Genomic DNA, 18324 nt, shown 5'->3' with positions numbered 1-18324 from the left:
AACTGTAACCTCTATTGTCTACATAAGGTTTTTCTATTATTTGACCTAGTGACCTAGTTTTTGACCCCAGATGACCCAAATATGATTCCAACCCAGATTTTATCAAGATAAACATTCTGACCAAATTTTATAAAGATTGGATGAAAACTGTGACCTCTATTGTCTACACAAGGTTTTTCTATTATTTGACTTAGTGACAAAGTGTTTAACCCCAGATGACCCATATACAATCCTAACCCAGATTTCATCAAGATAAACATTCTGACCAAATTTCATAAAGATTGGATGAAAACATTGACCTCTATTGTATACACAAGGTTTTCTATTATTTGACCCAGTGACCTAGTTTTTGACACCAGATGACCCAAATATAATCTCAACCCAGATTTCATCAAGATAAACATTCTGACCAAATTTCATAAAGATTGGATGAAAACTGTGACCTCTATTGTCTACACAAGATTTTTCTATTATTTGACCTAGTGACCTAGTTTTTGACCCCAGATGACCAAAATACAATCCCAACCCAGATTTCATCAAGAAAAACATTCTGACCAAATTTCATAAAGATTGGATTAAAACTGTGACCTCTATTGTCTACACAAGGTTTTTCTATAATTTGACCCAGTGACCTAGTTTTTGACAGCAGATGACCCAAATACAATCCCAACCCAGATTTCAGCAAGATTAACATCCTGACCAAATTTCATTAAGATTGGATGAAAACTGTGACCTCTATTGTCTACACAAGGTTTATCTGTTATTTGACCTATTGGCCTAGTTTTTGAACCCAGATGACCCAAATACAATCCCAACCCAGATATCATCAAGATAACCATTCTGACCAAATTTCATAAAGATTGGATGAAAACTGTGACCTCTATTGTCTACACAAGATTTTTTCTATTATTTGACCTAGTTTTTGACCCCAGATGACCCAAATACCATCCCAAACCAGATTTCATCAAGATAAACATTCTGACCAAATTTCATAAAGATTGGATGAAAACTGTGACCTCTATTGTCTACACAAGGTTTTTCTATTATTTGACCTAATGACCTAGTTTTTGACCCCAGATGACCCAAATACATTCCCAACCCAGATTTCATCAAGATAAACATTCTGACCAAATTTCATTAAGATTGGATGAAAACTATGACCTCTACTGTCTACACAAACAAATTGTTGATAGACGCATGCACAACGGACGCCGGACATCACACGGTCACATAATTAACCCCTCAGGAGGATGATTTTAACAAACCACAAAAGGACCATGATACAATCCATCACACAAAATATTAAAGCCCTTATATGTGGTTTCTTTAATGAAGCTTTTTTTAACTGTTCACTAAACACACATGAGGAAAAAAGTAAGCCCCAGGGCCCAGCTAATTGTGTACCCAGGGACATGGTTTGAACAAACTACAACAGGACCACCATATGATGTTACACACCAAATATTAAAGCCCTGATACTGGCTGTTTTATAAAAAGAATTAAAAAGTGATTAACTATACAAGTCTCTATGAATCATGTGACCACTAGGGCCTGGGCAGTTTTGACCCCCAAGGGATTTTTTCGAACAAACCAATAAGAACATAAGACGATGTTACACACCAAATATTTAACACTTGACATTTGTGGTTTTAGAAAAAGTTTATGTAAAGTTTCATTTAAATCTGCCAAGCGGTTGAGGAGAAGTGGACACGGACTGAAGTGCAACGGACAATAAGAACACTCATTTCACATTTTTTGCCCAATTATCTTGAAACTTTCGCAGAACAATTGTTGTACAATGTACATGTAATGATTTGTCAGCTTAGTATGAACATTCTTGAAGTCATAACATTTGTTTTCATGATGTATGGAGCAAGTTCGACAATGGATCTGGTCCATCAAAAAACATGGCAGCCAGAGAGGGATGCAGTTTTCCTTATGTGGCCTTTGTGAAACCTTGAACTCTAGTTAAAAGTCATATTCCTGGTCTAGCTATCACATTACTACATAAACACGTTACAATATAATTATTGCAGAATTCTACTTTACTACCTTCATCATTTATGTTAAAGTCCATGCTATTCTAATCAGCAAAATGTTGGCTTCAACGGCATGGTCTGGTGAAGGTAACATTACACACCTCCAGTTCATGCTTCCTACTATAGGTATTCTGTTGAAATTTCACAAATTCATAATGTGAGGTCACTGACCAAGTTCAATAGCCGTGACCAGCTGTTTATCATGAGTATGCCCCTTTTTGTACTCATGGAAGTCCAGTTTAGCAATGCTTGCAAGTTGACGTTAGGTTGAAGTTTACATATCTCTATAACTACAACAGATATTCAATTCAAACTGCAAACGTGGGTTTGTGATCATCATGAACTGTCACTGACCAAGGACCATATCTCTGCTCTGCAATATATGCCAGAGTTGTTATAAGAAAATTCAGGTTTGTTCTGAGAAAATTCAGGTTAATGTTTGTGTGCAAAAACTCCGTATCTCTATGTTGACAATGGACATTGAAATAATACTTCTTCATAAATTGTCAGTGAACAAAGACATATAAAAACAAGATGTGTTTGTGAAACACAATGTCCCCCTATATGTCGTTTGACCTTGAAGGATGACCTTGACCTTGACCCTTCAAAATGTGCAGCTCCATGAGATACACATGCATTTCAAATATAAAATTGCTAACTTCAATATTGCAGAAGTGACATTACATGAGCAATTTTGACCCATATATTTGATCTTGAACGATGACCTTGACCTTTCACCACTCAAAATGTGCAGCTCCATGAGATACACATGCATGCCAAATATCAAGTTGCTATCTTCAATATTGCAAAAGTATTCATTAAATAAGTGATTTTGGCCACATATATTTGACCTCTGACCTTGAAGGATGACCTTGACCTTTCACCACTAAAAATGTGCAGCTCCATGAGATACACATGCATGCCAAATATGAAGTTGCTATCTTCAATATTGCAAAAGTATTCATAAAATAAACGATTTGGGCCACATATATTTGACCTCTGACCTTAAAGGATGACCTTGACCTTTCACCACTCAAAAAGTGCAGCTCCATGAGATACACATGCATGCCAAATATCAAGTTGCTATCTTCAATATTGCAAAAGTATTCATAAAATGAGCGATTTTGGCCACATATATTTGACCTCTGACCTTGAAGGATGAAATTGACCTTGACCTTTCACCACTCAAAATGTGCAGCTCCATGAGATACACATGCATGCCAAATATCAAGTTGCTATATTCAATATAGCAAAAGTTATTGCAAAATGTTAAAGTTGGCGCAAACAGACCAACCAACCAACAGACCAACCAACCAACAGACAGGGCAAAAACAATATGTCCCCCACTACTATAGTGGGGGACATAAAAATACCAGCCATTTAGCATGAGCATGCCCCCTTTTGTACTTTAAGTCAGGTGAAATTTAAATTTAATTCCTAGTTGACAGTTTCTAAGGTTATAAGGTTAAATTGCACCTATCAGGAACAAAGTAGGAGAAATGCATATAAAGCTTGAACAGCGAGTTTATTTCAATACTTCCACCACTAACATACCTGCTCAAAATAATGTTAAAGATTGCCATGATGAATAAGTTAAATTTTTCATTGCAGATTCATTGCAGAAAACGCATCTTTCGATCAATTTTACCATGTACAAACATAAACAAATTAAATTCATATTGCCCATGTACATATTCTAAAATACGAGAAATTATCAACAACGAATAAGACCAATACCAAAGCTTAATACATATAGACCAAATTACTGCAAAAACAAATAAAGCCAAGCCGTTAACAAAAAAAAACAAAAACACTGCATATGTTGACAAATGCAATACATCTGCTATCTTTACAAAAGGTTTTGTGTCAAAAATTATTTATCATAATGGAAGGTTTATGCATTCTGAACGTTCTAGAGACAACACTTGTGTGTATATTTCTTAACATCTTATTATTGAATGTTCTACAGGTATTTTCACTAACAAATTAACAAATCACATCAAGAAGGCACATAACAAACCACTCGTCCACCAAATGTCATCGTTCCTGCACAGTGATGATGCTATTTCCTACTGCTGAATTGTTCAAACATAGTACATGTGTACATATAATGTTATTTTATAAAATCATGGCTATTGCTGAAAAACTAGCAAGTGAAATAAAATATTTAAAATTTTACATCGCTTTTATACATCGTATAATAGATTAAATTTAAAAGCACATCAATACAAAGTTATAGTATTAATATATTAGGCCAATAATGATTTAGTAAATACGATATTTACCATTGTATTGCATTTAAACCATGTTCATATGTAATACAAGTTAATCATGTATCAAAAATACATGGAATATTAAAACAATGTTTACACCAATACAAACTACATACATAGTAAAGTAATGGAATATTTTCAATATTCTTTATGCAAAATAAACACTGAAGAAAACAACAAGATGGCATTTACTTGTACAGCAGTCACATAATTATACAACTACCACCTGGCTTTTGCGTGACAACATATAAATAAATTGGAAAAGTGAGACTATAATGACTATGATGATTAAAACTCTGAATGCATGCCTTTAAATGTTGATAATGCTATAGCAGAACATGAAATTTGGAACTGAAAGATATTTGTTACAATGAAACAGTAAGATGTTAAAATGAGTGGTCCTACATCCTCCTTATGAACACAATTAAGTTCTAAAATCAAGAATTTGTTTTGTTGTTGTGTTAATACTTTGTTCATTCAGAGCAAAAATTAACATAAGGGAAACCCTATGTAATATGACAATTAAATTGAAGATTATTGCATTGATTATCAATTATTTTGTTTAACGCTTGCAATGATCATTACTTTTAAATGTTCATATAAAATTTACGAGGAATCAGTGCTGACTAAGAACACCTTAGTAAATGCACACATGAAATGAAGTTAAAATGCAAGAGCAATAAATTTACAAAATACACAACTTCAAAACAACTGAACATGCCCAACAGCACGACTTAAGTTAAAGCATGTCCATTCTTCGGTCCAATCAAGACCTTACAAATACGGTTAAGGTCATCCACAAAGGTCAAGGTCAAGCGGCGACCTCCTCATGGCCATTGTGAAGCTCTACTGTGATGGTTTTCTGTTTCTCAAGCGCTGGGTCATCACTATCCTGCTTGTTGAAGATCTTCACTTCTTCGAGCTTTACCGTTATCTTTTCAGTCTGTGAGGATAAAAGAAATAACATGAACACAATCTACAACAAGGGCTGTTTGTAAAACATGCATGCCCCCCATATGGGCTGTCCATTGTAGAGGCAGCCATTGTGTGAGCACGATTTTTGTCACTGTGACCTTGACCTTTGACCTAGTGACCTGAAAATCAATAGGGGTAATCTGCGAGTCACGATCAATGTACCTATGAAGTGTCATGATCCTAGGCAAAAGCGTTCTTGAGTTATCATCCGAAAATCATTTTACTATTTCGGGTCACCGTAACCTTGACCTTTGACCTTGTGACCTCAAAATCAATAGTGGTCATCTGCGAGTCATGATCAATCTACCTATCAAGTTTCATGATCCTAGGCGTATGCGTTCTTGAGTTATCATTCGGAAACCATTTTACTATTTCGGGTCACCATGACCTTGACCTTTGACCTAGTGACCCCAAAATTGATAGGGGTCATCTGCGAGTCATGATCAATCTACCCATGAAGTTTCATGATCCTAGGCGTATGCGTTCTTGAGTTATCATCCGGAAACCATTTTACTATTTCGGGTCACCGTGACCTTGACCTTTGACCTAGTGACCTCAAAATTAATAGGGGTCATCTGCGAGTCATGATCAATCTACCCATGAAGTTTCATGATCCTAGGCGTATGCGTTCTTTAGTTATCATCCGGAAACCATTTTACTATTTCGGGTCACCGTGACCTTGACCTTTGACCTAGTGACCTCAAAATCAATAGGGGTCATCTGCGAGTCATGATCAATCTACCCATGAAGTTTCATGATCCTAAGCATATGCGTTCTTGAGTTATCATCCAAAAACCATTTTACTATTTCGGGTCACCGTGACCTTGACCTTTGACCTAGTGACCTCAAAATCAATAGGGGTCATGTGCGAGTCATGATCAATCTACCTATCAAGTTTCATGATCCTAGGCGTATGCGTTCTTGAGTTATCATACGACAACCACCTGGTGGACGGACCGACCGACCGACCGACCGACATGAGCAAAGCAATATACCCCCTCTTCTTCGAAGGGGGGCATAACTATATAATTACTTGTCTGCATAAAGAGTTGAACAAAGTCAGGATTTCTCTTAATTACATTTCCATGTCTAAATATATAGGCGATAAAAAAAAACATGCAGATATGCGTGCATTATTGTGAGTATTTCAACATACTGCACTGTCTGTGAATATGAAAACCATGCAAACATGCATATATTGTGATAAAAACATACAAGAAGAAAGATGAACATAACTGAATGACAGAAATGTAGAAACAACTATTTGCATGATGGATGATATGAAAACAAGCAACCACCAACCAACATGTAGCAGTTATAAATGAGCTCCAAGTCATGTGTTACTAGTCTGTTTATATGATGAAATAAGAATACTGGAATTTGGTATACTAAATTAGATGTTTTTACTTCACAACCATACAGATTTGTATAATCTTGGTTAGGTATACACGAGTTAGTAGACATCAAATAAAGCAAAAAACATTCAAAACCTCTTAGCAAAATATTTGACTTAAGCTTAATTTCAGCAATCCTTCCTCTATTTGGATAGGCTTAAATACATGTAACATTTAATAATTTGTACAAAACAATACATTAGTATTGCTATTATATGAATTATGTTGCTTAAAATGCAATTATAAATATAATTATTGTTGATCTAACAGATGTGTTAATATTGCTTTCGCAGTTTAATAACAACAAGAGATGTGTTTGTCAGAAACACAATGCCCCCTATTGCGCCGCTTTGAAATAAAATTTCAATATATCATTTGTCAGGTTTAGAAATTATCTCCCTTTTAAAGCTTATTACTTCCCTTGGATTGTATTTTTTGACTTTTGACCTTGAAGGATGACCTTGACCTGTCACCACTCAAAAGGTGCAGCTTCATGAGATACACATGAATGCCAAATAGCAAGTAGCTATCTTCAATATTGCAAAAGTTATGGCCAATGTTAAAGTTTTCGGACAGACACACAGACAGACAAACGGACTGACAGTACAACTGCTTTATGCCACCCTACAGGGGGCAAAAAAAGTCTTTATTTAAAGTTATAGTGCTGGCCAGTTATAATGCTTCTACAGTATATTTTATAACAAAGAAAACAGCTGTCATTTGCTTATAATAGAACAAATGCTACGACTAACCAGGAACTACTTGAATTAAGTTTAAGATTCGCAATCTTACCATGACAACTTACGACACAGAACTTCTAAAATGCAAAACTGGGTGGACCCTGTTACAATATTTAAAATCCATCTAAAACCAGACAACATGTAGATTAGGGCAAATGGACAAAGGGGCGTAACTCTCACCTCGACCGTTGTTTGCTCCCCTTTTGTGTCATCTGTTGTGTTTACTGCTGGGCCATCTATATCAAAGAGAGCAGGATACAACACACACTTAGCAAAGAAAGAAAATGATCCACACAAAGAACTGCTCAAATAAAAACACATCACACTCCTCAGGTTGTAGGAGATAGAAGCTTTTGGTTTGGCATAAAGAACAAATGTCTGTGAAATACCAAACGTCAAGTTGACATGTTTTGTATGAAAACTCGTAAGAATATGTAATGTAACAGAAGGTTTACATTTATTCAAGAATGATTGCCTGGATATTTTACCGCATTGGTTTATTTAATATGTACACAGTCATTATAATTCTGCCACATAGTCGCCAAACTACAATTATGCTTTTACAGAAAACCACACCACAATATTTCTATAATTTGATATGTCATCCATCAATTTCATACAAACTTTTATTCCAAAGAAATAAAAAGAAAGCTAAACAGCTTACTAAATTAAACTACATAAATGTGCTTTTCTTTTTCTCTAAGGATATTCATGTGGGAAGTGCCCTACGCATAAATACAGCAGCAACAATGTGCAGGCTAGTTTTCTAAATGGTTTATATTGATCAATTTCCAGTATCCTTAATTCAGAGCTGAAATGGGCACCACAAGTTTACAATGGCAGCAAGAGCATATTAGAGATGAAATGTGACTGTTAGATGTGACTACAACATGGTTACAGTGCAATGCATGATGAAATGAACTGTGAAATCATATTGAATGCATAAGATCAAACAAACATGACTAACAAGAAATGGCAAAAAGAATATAAATACCACCAATGGGACACATAAGTAAAAATATTCTAAAAAATCCAACCTTTCAAGATAATAAGTAAACAGTGCCTAAGATTATACGTAAATGTACATATTTACAAGAGATGTTTGTCAGAAACACAATGCCCCCTAATGCGCCCCTTTTTTTTTACCTTTGACCTTGAAGGATGACCTTGACCTTTCACCACTCAAAATGTGCAGCTCCATGAGATACACATGCATGCCAAATATCAAGTTGCTATGTTCAATATTTCAAAAGTTATTGCAAAACTTTAATGTTAGGTTAAAGTTTTTTGGGTTTTTTTACCTTTGACCTGGAAGGATGACCTTGACCTTTCACCACTCAAAATGTGCAGCTCCATGAGATACACATGCATGCCAAATATCAAGTTGCTATGTTCAATATTTCAAAAGTTATTGCAAAACTTTAATGTAAGGTTAAAGTTTTGATGACAGAATGACACACAGACAGGCCAAAAACAATATACCTCCGATCTTTCGATCCGGGGGCATAAAAAGCCATTCAAGCTTTTTCAAAGCTTTTAATTTTTTTATTAAATGTGCTTTCTTGAAAAGGGGTATCATATTTGAACATACAAACACATTAAACTACATATCTGTGAACTAAAGCACAAGTCTGCTCAATTCAGACTTCCATATTTTTCCTAGAACTTCCAAAAATATTATTATTTCCTCACAAATGTCTGGACATTGTTACTCTTGGATGTATTACCTCCTCCTGCTGTCGGCTGAGTAGTGGTAGAGGGTGTTGCTGGTGTGGTTTCTTGTACAGGCGTCTCGGATATGTTGCTAATTACACTCGTATCACCCATGTGAGCAATTCTGGTTAGGGATGGAGGAAAGGTCTTGGATATACATGATGATACATATGGATTGGGGGTGTGCCATTAATGACATGTTAGTTTGTAGCTCAACAAAGGCTAATTAGAGCTAAAAAACACTTTATGGCAGTTTTTAACCAAAAGGAAAAAACTGGTGCTAATTAGATATCACTAGTAATAATCAATCACAGAATTTATGTGTACTAAAAGAAACTAAAAGAGCTTGATTTAGTTTCTTCTGATTTAACAGTCCTTAAGATAACTCAGTTGTTAGGTGTTAAACAAATAAATTGCAAAGCATTTTATAGAAAGTCATCAAGCTTTTAATATAATTATAATTGCTTCACTTTGTCTTTTAAAACACTTGTAATAATGGCACACCCCTTCAATGCAAGTTGGAATTTATTGGTACATGTGAAAGCAAAGAGATGGCTAATGAACGACATCTATAGTTTATGCACACACACTTTTAAAATCTATGCCTAAAAGTTAAAAACTTAAAATGGAACAAGAAACATCTATCTTCAATATGTTTGTCAGTATAAATGTTAACACATGCCTTACATCCTTTGTTATTTTAAATATAGAATTGATAATATTTAATTCATAGAAACATTTGCATTTAAGTGACTATAATGAAGCAGCTCGCCACTTAGCAATGCACATTATGTTAACAAGTACTGTAAAATCATTAAAGTTCGTGTGGTACTAATTTTCGTGGATTTCGTGGTTCCGCCGAACCACGAATTCAAGTACCAATGATTTTTGATACATTTTAATCCGAAATCGGTCTTTTTTGAATGGCATTTCCGCCATTTTCTTTTGTTGTCGGTTGTCCGAGATATTTGTTTTTTGTAATAGTAACTTCACTTCAGTAGGTCACATTACACTTTAATCTCGACTAATTAAAATATTTCAAAATTGTAAATGTTGTTGTTATTTTCCACGAATTTGTTGTAAATTAAATATGTTTGAACTAAGATGTTTATGATTACTTAGTATGATAAGAACTACGATGTTAATGATTAATCAGTATGAATAACAAGTAGTGTGTTTATATAAAATATCAATTTGTTCGCCATCCAGTGCATTAATAAAACACTAAAGTCGTGCGAGTTTTTCTTTTTTATTCATCATTGTAAATATACGTTTTATTCATCATGGTTAATAAACGTAACGCGCAATTTTTGCCCTGGTTTCGTCACAGTAAGAAGCGTACTCCCCACGCTTCCGTTTACGTCCAATGACCATTTCTTCTACTGCATCGTTAGCGGTCTGTGTAAATAAAGCTTCAGTCGTAGACAGAGCCTTTGCAGGGTCTGGCAATCCTGCCATAGTAGGAAAACGTGTCGGTTCTGTTCCCGTTTTCAACCATTTTGAAAGAGACATTGTTTGAACGCAAGTTAATGCGATATGTTGTTTTATTGATAAGTGTTTGGTTGATAATGCTTTTATAATCAAGCACGGTATATAAACTGTACATCAACGACTATCCTCTTTTACGGGACATTTATCACATATGTCAATTAATGCCAATTAAACTTAAAAGAGACATTGCAGTTTTCACACCTGTATTTTGGGGACCTTATTACTCAATTGTTACGACTAGGGGACCTATTGCGCTGTGATTTACAAATATTGTTAAAACAACATTGATGGCAATTAGCGAGTGAAGACCCACAAGTGCGCCGCTTTATCGCTCTTATCGACAATTATCGGAAACACTTTCACGCTTCAGTGCACATTAACCTCGAGTCTTGCTGTCAACACAGATAAGCAGATTATGCTTCGTTATTACTCTGGTTGTTTTATTAAAACTTTAATAATTATGACGGTAAGTTGTTTTTTATTTGAAATCCACGAAATTACGTGTCAACGAATTAGTTTTTTTTTGAAATCCACGAAATTACGTGTCAACGAATTAGTTGTTTTTTATTAAACCACGAAATTTCATACCGACGAATTTCTATACGTTTACAGTATTTCAATAAAACTGATCGATGAAAAATCAATTGACCAGAACAACGAGATAATGCAAACAAGGTTCACGTAATTTGGAGCATTAGTGATGGAAGGAAGGGCAGGTGGACTAAAATACAGTAACTTAATATTATCAGGGAAATCCGTTTCAAATCCTTTCAAAATCTATTTCATCAAAATCAGATTTCGACTTTTGGACAAAGCATAAATATATGCTCCCCTTTTCAGGATCATATCTATACATTTTAGCACACACCAAAAACTAAAAGACCATTTCTGAGATGCATGTATAAATTAATATGCACAGATCTGGGAGTTTTATTCGAGTTAAACTCCTTGATAATAAAGGTTCATGTATGACCACCATGGTTTAACCTTACTACAATATTCAGCTGTGCGTGTGCTTACATTGCCACACTGTCTTGAGTGATCTCCATAGTTGTGTCTGCACGCGAGTCATTAGCGGTATCGTTCAAACCCTCCGCTATGTCATTATTGCTGTAGCCTTCTGTGATAGCCTCACTGAAAATAAAGAAATTATTGAGTCACTCTTCACTTTCAAATAGAACTTGTATAACATGCATTGCTCATTGAACAAACTCAGTTTTCAAGGATTAAAACTTGTGCTTCTGTTAATTTCTATATAGAACTAGAGCTTTGTCACAGACATGATGAATAGCCCCACATGCCGCATTGACACAGAAAATTTTGCATGTTGTCACACCATGTTCAATGTTTAAAACGGACTAAGAGACCCCGTGACCTAGTTTTTGACCCAGAATGGCCCATGTTCGAACCTGACCTATACATCATCTAGATACAACTTCTGACCAAGTTTGGTGAAGCTCTGATGAAAACTACTTGAATTAGTGAGCAGACACCATGCTCAATATTTAAAACGCACTTAGTGTCCCCGTGACCTAGTTTTTGACCCGGCATGACCCACATTCGAACTTGACCTAGATATAGAGAGCGGACACTTAATACGGACCGACCGACAGACAGACAAGCTCACTCCTATATACCCCCCTAAACTTTGTTTGTGGGGGTATAATAATGGTACAGTTCTTATCTTATATCATATGTTTAGAAGCTAAACTTGTTTCATAACACCAAACTACATGGTAAAATTAAGAGATAAAATTATATGTTTCTTCATACTTGTTTTAGAAAATGGACGTATAAGTATTGACTTTGATTACCAAAATGTTCTGCATGCAAACACTTGGTATACAAGAATTTTTAGAAAAGCTAGGAGCAATTAAAAAAAAGTATATGAAAAGTGGTTGTGCAGAAAAGCTTGCAGTTATGAAAACAGACAGCCTGACATACAGACTGACATGACAGACATAGAGTTAATGTCTGGTGAAACCCTAAGAGGACTACTAAACTAAGTTCACTGCCTACCCCTGATTCTGTTCCTCCACTGGCCGTTCAGGCCTCATTCCCTCAGCCAGCTGCAGCGTGCACTTAGGCTCGCCCTGGTATCGGGCAGACAGTGTCACCCTCTGGTACTCAGAGGATGAGAACAAGTAGAAACCCTGGCCAAACTTGGTGAACAGGAATGAGGTGATCCCACTGAAAAAGTGTAGTGTACACCCTGTTTGAGTAGGGAATTATATCATTACATTTATCGATTATGAGAAGTTTATGTGAAAAAAATGAGTTTAACTGAGTTTTGGGTGTTGCTTTCTCATCTTTTGAGGCTTGTTTTCCATTAACATCCTCATCAATAAGGATGTCAACCTACTACAGATATCCGGATATTTGGGTAAGTATTCCTATAGCAATTTAATATCCTAATATTTGTTTAAAAATTATCTGAAAAGCTTAAACACAATAACTCTTATTTATAATGCCTGCTAATGCCATGTTGTTCACTTGCATGTACAGTTGATTAAATGTATTATTTGTTAATGACCTTTTCCAAAAGATAAACAAATATGGCTCCATATTTCAATAATAAACAAGCATGACTATTAATTAAAACTATATTTTAAAGCTCAAATGTACCTTTTCTTCTTATTATCATCTGTTTATAACTACTTAATGCTAAAAAGATAATCTATTAGATATCTAAATTGTCATTTGATTTTTACCTAAAACATACAAATTACGTTTTCTCCTAACATATGTAAAAACAAGAATTCAGTATTTCCTACTTGATATCCTCTCTCTTGATTGCGGATGCCTGCATCTGTTGTCGCAGTGTTGCCATGGAATACACACTGAGCTCTCCCAGGTTGCTAAGGCAGGCCACATCGTTCTCCAGGTAGTTGTCATCACTACGGCTACGGAAGTTGACAAACGCCACCTTCCTGATGCGTGAACCATCAGCAGCTGTAAGCTTAAACTTCCACCTGGCTTTCAACTGGGGAAGTGTGAAGATCTGCACAAATAAATAATAGCACTATTGAAACATATTTGTAAATCATACAGGCAGAACTTTACAATATACCGTCAATATAATTGCTTTAACAAACATTTAACTGATAAAATAATGGGAAAACCAAGAATAAAATTTAAACAAGAGCACCGCATAAAGAGTGCCAACGCTTGGCTGCCGGTGCATTTTTGAATAAATGAAAGCTTGTCAAAAGTGACCTTGACCTTTGACCTAGTGACCCCAAAATGGGTGTGGCATGTGAAACTCATCAAGGTGCATCTACATATGAAGTTTCAAAGATGTATGTGGAAGCACTTTGATTTTGGAGATTATGTTAAGGTTTTAGCATGACACCGCGGCAGACGCCGGACGGCGAGCTTGTTATGACAATAACTCGGGTTTTCTCCGAAAACAGCAGAGCTAAAAATCACATTATCCCATTTGAGTAAATTAACACCAACACTATTATCATTTTTAAGATGACACTGTTTCAAACCAGATCAGCATTAGACACTAGACACATCAGCTGTACATTCTTACCTTCAACTGTTCCTCTGAGCAGATGATAACATGATGGTGAGATGACATGTCGGGAGCCTTGGCACGCTCGTGTTGTACTTCCAGGGAATCAGGCAGAACACGGTTCTTGCCATCTACAACTCCAATAGAGATCACAGGTGCAGCATGCCGTAATCGGATCTCCTTTGCAAGAACACATGCCACTGTTTCCTCGTTGCGTTTCTCTGCACTAGGGAGCGTGATGTTGTAAACAAATACGTGTCCACCATTGGTGCCAACCCACAGAGATGGATTGTGTGTATGACCTGAAAATAGAACAATAACATTAGCAAAAACATTTACCAACAAGATCACTGGAAAACAAGACTATTGACAAGCAATAAGTCCCCTACCGGTTGTCAGAAATTCCACCATTGTCGGAATATTTTTTATAAATATTTTTTTCCATAGCAACCAGAATTTTTGACATAGGAACAAAATGAAATGACATGCATAATGTCCATATTGCCATCTATCCATGTTTCAAGTTTCATGAAAAAATAATAGAACTTTAAAATTTATCGCAGGATCCAGAAAACCACCATTTTCAGCAGTATTTCTAGTCTATTTGTTGCCATTGCAACAAGAATTTTTCCGTAGGAACAAAATGAAATGACGTGCATAATGTTCATATTGCCGTCTATCCATGTTTCAAGTTTCATGAAAAAATATTAAGAACTTTTAAAGTTATCGCAGGATCCAGAAAAGTGTGACGGACAGACGGAGCACAAACCATAAGTCCCCTCCAGTGAAACCGGTAGGGGACTAATAAGCAAGCCTGCATATAAATCTTAGAAATAATTAGTTTACAACCTGCTTGTTGAAAGCCTGATTTAATCATAAGTTCAAAGCGTATGAAACTAGTGGTCAAATATGGTTTCAGATAAAAAATGTATTTATAATTTCTAGTTGAGGCACAACTTCTTTTGAATTACCACCTTATTGTTTAAATAAAAACAATAAATTTTCATCCATCATCATCAGACTGGGACAATAAACTGCATTTATTATACCAAGTATGGGCTTGTTCAGTTCTTTTGTAGAATACAAAAAAATTACCATTAATTTTTTACCATTGAATTCTGACAGTCAACTCCCTAGTTTCTGTAGTGAAGCACTAAATAATTTAGTTGAAAGATCATACTATTAAAACTCCTTGATAAATTTCACTCACTATTAACAATGAAGGTATCTGCAAAGTACAGGCAGCGGACCATGGAGGCCATTGAGTCCTCTGTGTTCCTGAATTCTACACTTCTCTCCACTGGTTTGGTATCTGGGGTGCCGGGTGTAGCCTCAATACCTGCTGAGGTGGAGGGTCCTGGCTGGGGAGTACCCGGAGGCTCCTCACTGTGAAACAAGAAAGGGCACAAACACTGCATATCTACAGTTGGTTACCACACATCATGACATGAAAATGGTATGACATTATTTTTATTGACACTTCCGCTTGGTTATATCACACAAAACTTCCATGGTTTTGTCATCCTTGTGACAAGTCAAAATAACTAAGTTAAACTTTATTTTTGCCAGTTAAAGATGGTTTGTAAACCTCACATCATTGAATTGAAAATGTTCAATATTTTCATTAATTGTACCTTTCTGAATAATAATTTATTGCAATATTGATGATAATTAAAGCAAACTGATTAAATCACAATATTTTTAAAGCAACAAAACAGGTCAATTATGCTCATAATTACTATCTCTTACATTTTCTTGTCTGCCTTAGTGTCTTCCTTTGACTTGGCCCTTCTCTCTGACCTGCGCCTCCTTAGTCGACGAAATGATTCACGAAGTGACTTCTTAAGGGACTTCCTTCGAGACATCTGAGTCTCAGATGTGCCTGTAAGGTCTGCAAAGAACCATGGGAGCATGAAGGAGGCAATAAAGGCATTTTAATTACCTTAAATGAAAATATATATTATTTATTTATGCCATTCTCATATCTAATAATTTATGTAAAGTCTAAGTAAAAAAAACGTTTAATAGCACAACTACATTCATATAAATTAAGTGACCAGCTTGTTAATTTCAATTGTTCAAGTGTGCATTAAGTGACACAAGGTGACCATTTGTTCTTACCATGTGGGTTAAGGGTGCATTTGCTTATGACCTCCTTCTTCTGCACATAATCAATGAGTCCAAACCCATGGGCTGTGCCGGCACTCACCCTGCAAGATCACATCACAAACTTTACATCAAATCTCCCTTCAAAACTTATGGGAATATACCAGCAATCTTTATCCAACCTTCTGTCTTTCAAGACAGATTAGACACTTCATTTTGAGAATGGGTTTGACACTGCATATGTTTATTGGGTATATATGCATTTGACCAAGTGGATTAAAAACAAGAGATGTGTTTGTCAGAAACACAATGCCCCCTATCGCGCCGTTTTGAAGCCATATATTTGATCTTTGACCTTGAAGGATGACCTTGAACTTTCACCACTCAAAATGTGCAGCTCCATGAGATACACATGCATGCCAAATATCAAGTTGCTATCTTCAATAATGCAAAAGTGATTGCAAAACTTTAACCAAGGTTAAAGTTTTGGGACACACACAATGAATAAATGAATGACAGACAGGCAGACAGGCCAAAAACAATAATTATTTTTTTTAGAGGTCACAGTAACCTTGACCTTTGACCTAGTGACCCAACAAGAGATGTATCTGTCAGAAACACAATGCCCCCTACTGCGCCACTTTGAAATAAAATTTCTATTTAGCATTTGGCAGGTATAGAAATCATCTCCCTTTAAAGCTTATTACTTCCCTTGGATTTTGTCCAATCGAACCAGGAGGGGGGGGGGGTCTGTAGACAGTCAAAAATGAGACATCACTGACAACCAAGGCCTGTGGTTTATCAAAGAGATCTTAGCCAGAGTTCATCATGTATCTATGGACATAAGTCCACAGGTATGTAATGAACACTACCAGTGTCCGACAAATTTCTTATTTTTCAGGTAGCCCACTGGGCTACCAATAAAAATATTTGGTAGCCCATAAAATTTTCCTACAAAATGATAAGAGGCAGGTTTTCATCTTTATTTTATTTTTTCATTTACATATACATAAAATGTATACATACATATACATAAAACAGCAGGTAGTCTGATGTACACAGTCAATATCGTAAATTAATGTTACAGTACAGGCACCGTGTACTTAAATGTAAATGTACTAAAGAAAAGCATATACTACATGTAGATATTACATGTATGTGCACATGTATGTGTACTTAAATTCGGACAGCACGTTAAGTCGTAAACGTAAATAAAGCGTTTAGATGATCAATACGATCGACTCGTATGGTGTTAATCAATGCAATTGCCCTTTTTAACAACAAAAACCGAGTTTCAAGAAATCAAGAGTATTAAATCATTTATTTACTTGTGTCCGACTTTAAGTACTGTCCGAATTTACGTATTGCATCCGTATGTTATGACACTTGTGTGCAGTCAGTATACAATACAATAATTGTTTCAATAATGAAGGAACTGATACAGCGTAACGGTAACGATACAGCGTGCTTACATGATATTTTATTAAGAGAAAATGTCAATGCCAAATAATTCGCGAGATACCCCGGTACTTTAGTTGAAATTCACAACGAAACTTTTAATGGAAATTAAATGATCTCAATGTTGTATACGCTACGAAAATTTTATTTACAAATACATACACCCACGCCAATTTTCGCGCGCTTTTTATCAGGACAAAGAAATTCATTTTTTAAATGTAGAATTTTGTAACCTAAAATAGCTGTACACAACGCGTGCAAACCGTGGCAGGTTATTTACGCATGTTGCAATACAACGGTCCTGATTGGGAGCTTATTTCATCATATCTTTAAATAGAACCATATGCCGAAATTCATTTGACACTTTAGAAAATTTCAAACATTTGTGTTTATGACTCTTATCGTCTATATTACCCACCCATAATTTGGTTTAAAAAATATAAATCGGGCATATATGGGATTATTGATTAACAGTCGATTAATCCAATTATTAATTGACAATGCAAACTAATTAGCAGGTGTTAACCGCGTTTACAAAGTTGTCATTAATATTGATTTTCAGTTTCGTTACCGTTTTGAAGAATCCGCTATTGTTTTGATTTATTTAATGTTTGG

The 18324-nt window shown here is 35.6% G+C and overlaps 1 protein-coding gene across 5 annotated transcripts in view; it reads right to left on the bottom strand.

Annotated features, from left to right (window-relative positions):
* Positions 1–3547: 3547 nt before the first annotated feature.
* The window catches only part of LOC127868637 (lethal(2) giant larvae protein homolog 1-like), a 49704-nt gene continuing 34927 nt past the window's right edge, over positions 3548–18324 (bottom strand). For 2 of the 5 annotated variants that reach the window (XM_052410551.1, XM_052410552.1), the window contains 10 exons: positions 16267–16355; positions 15895–16036; positions 15356–15531; positions 14164–14447; positions 13400–13626; positions 12645–12815; positions 11646–11759; positions 9149–9258; positions 7602–7657; positions 3548–5255 (listed from right to left, as the gene is read on the bottom strand). In XM_052410551.1, coding sequence (XP_052266511.1) covers positions 5124–5255; positions 7602–7657; positions 9149–9258; positions 11646–11759; positions 12645–12815; positions 13400–13626; positions 14164–14447; positions 15356–15531; positions 15895–16036; positions 16267–16355 — 1501 coding nt within the window. In that variant the 3' untranslated portion in view covers positions 3548–5123. Of the gene's footprint in view, positions 5256–7601; positions 7658–9148; positions 9259–11645; positions 11760–12644; positions 12816–13399; positions 13627–14163; positions 14448–15355; positions 15532–15894; positions 16037–16266; positions 16356–18324 lie in introns of those variants that run through there. The other 3 variants (XM_052410553.1, XM_052410555.1, XM_052410554.1) reach the window with 3 other exon arrangements.

This window comes from Dreissena polymorpha, chromosome 2, assembly GCF_020536995.1.
Source record: "Dreissena polymorpha isolate Duluth1 chromosome 2, UMN_Dpol_1.0, whole genome shotgun sequence".
NCBI classification, from domain to species: domain Eukaryota; kingdom Metazoa; phylum Mollusca; class Bivalvia; order Myida; family Dreissenidae; genus Dreissena; species Dreissena polymorpha.
Note: the sequence above shows the minus strand (reverse complement) of the source record. Positions and strands in the feature narration are given on the sequence as shown.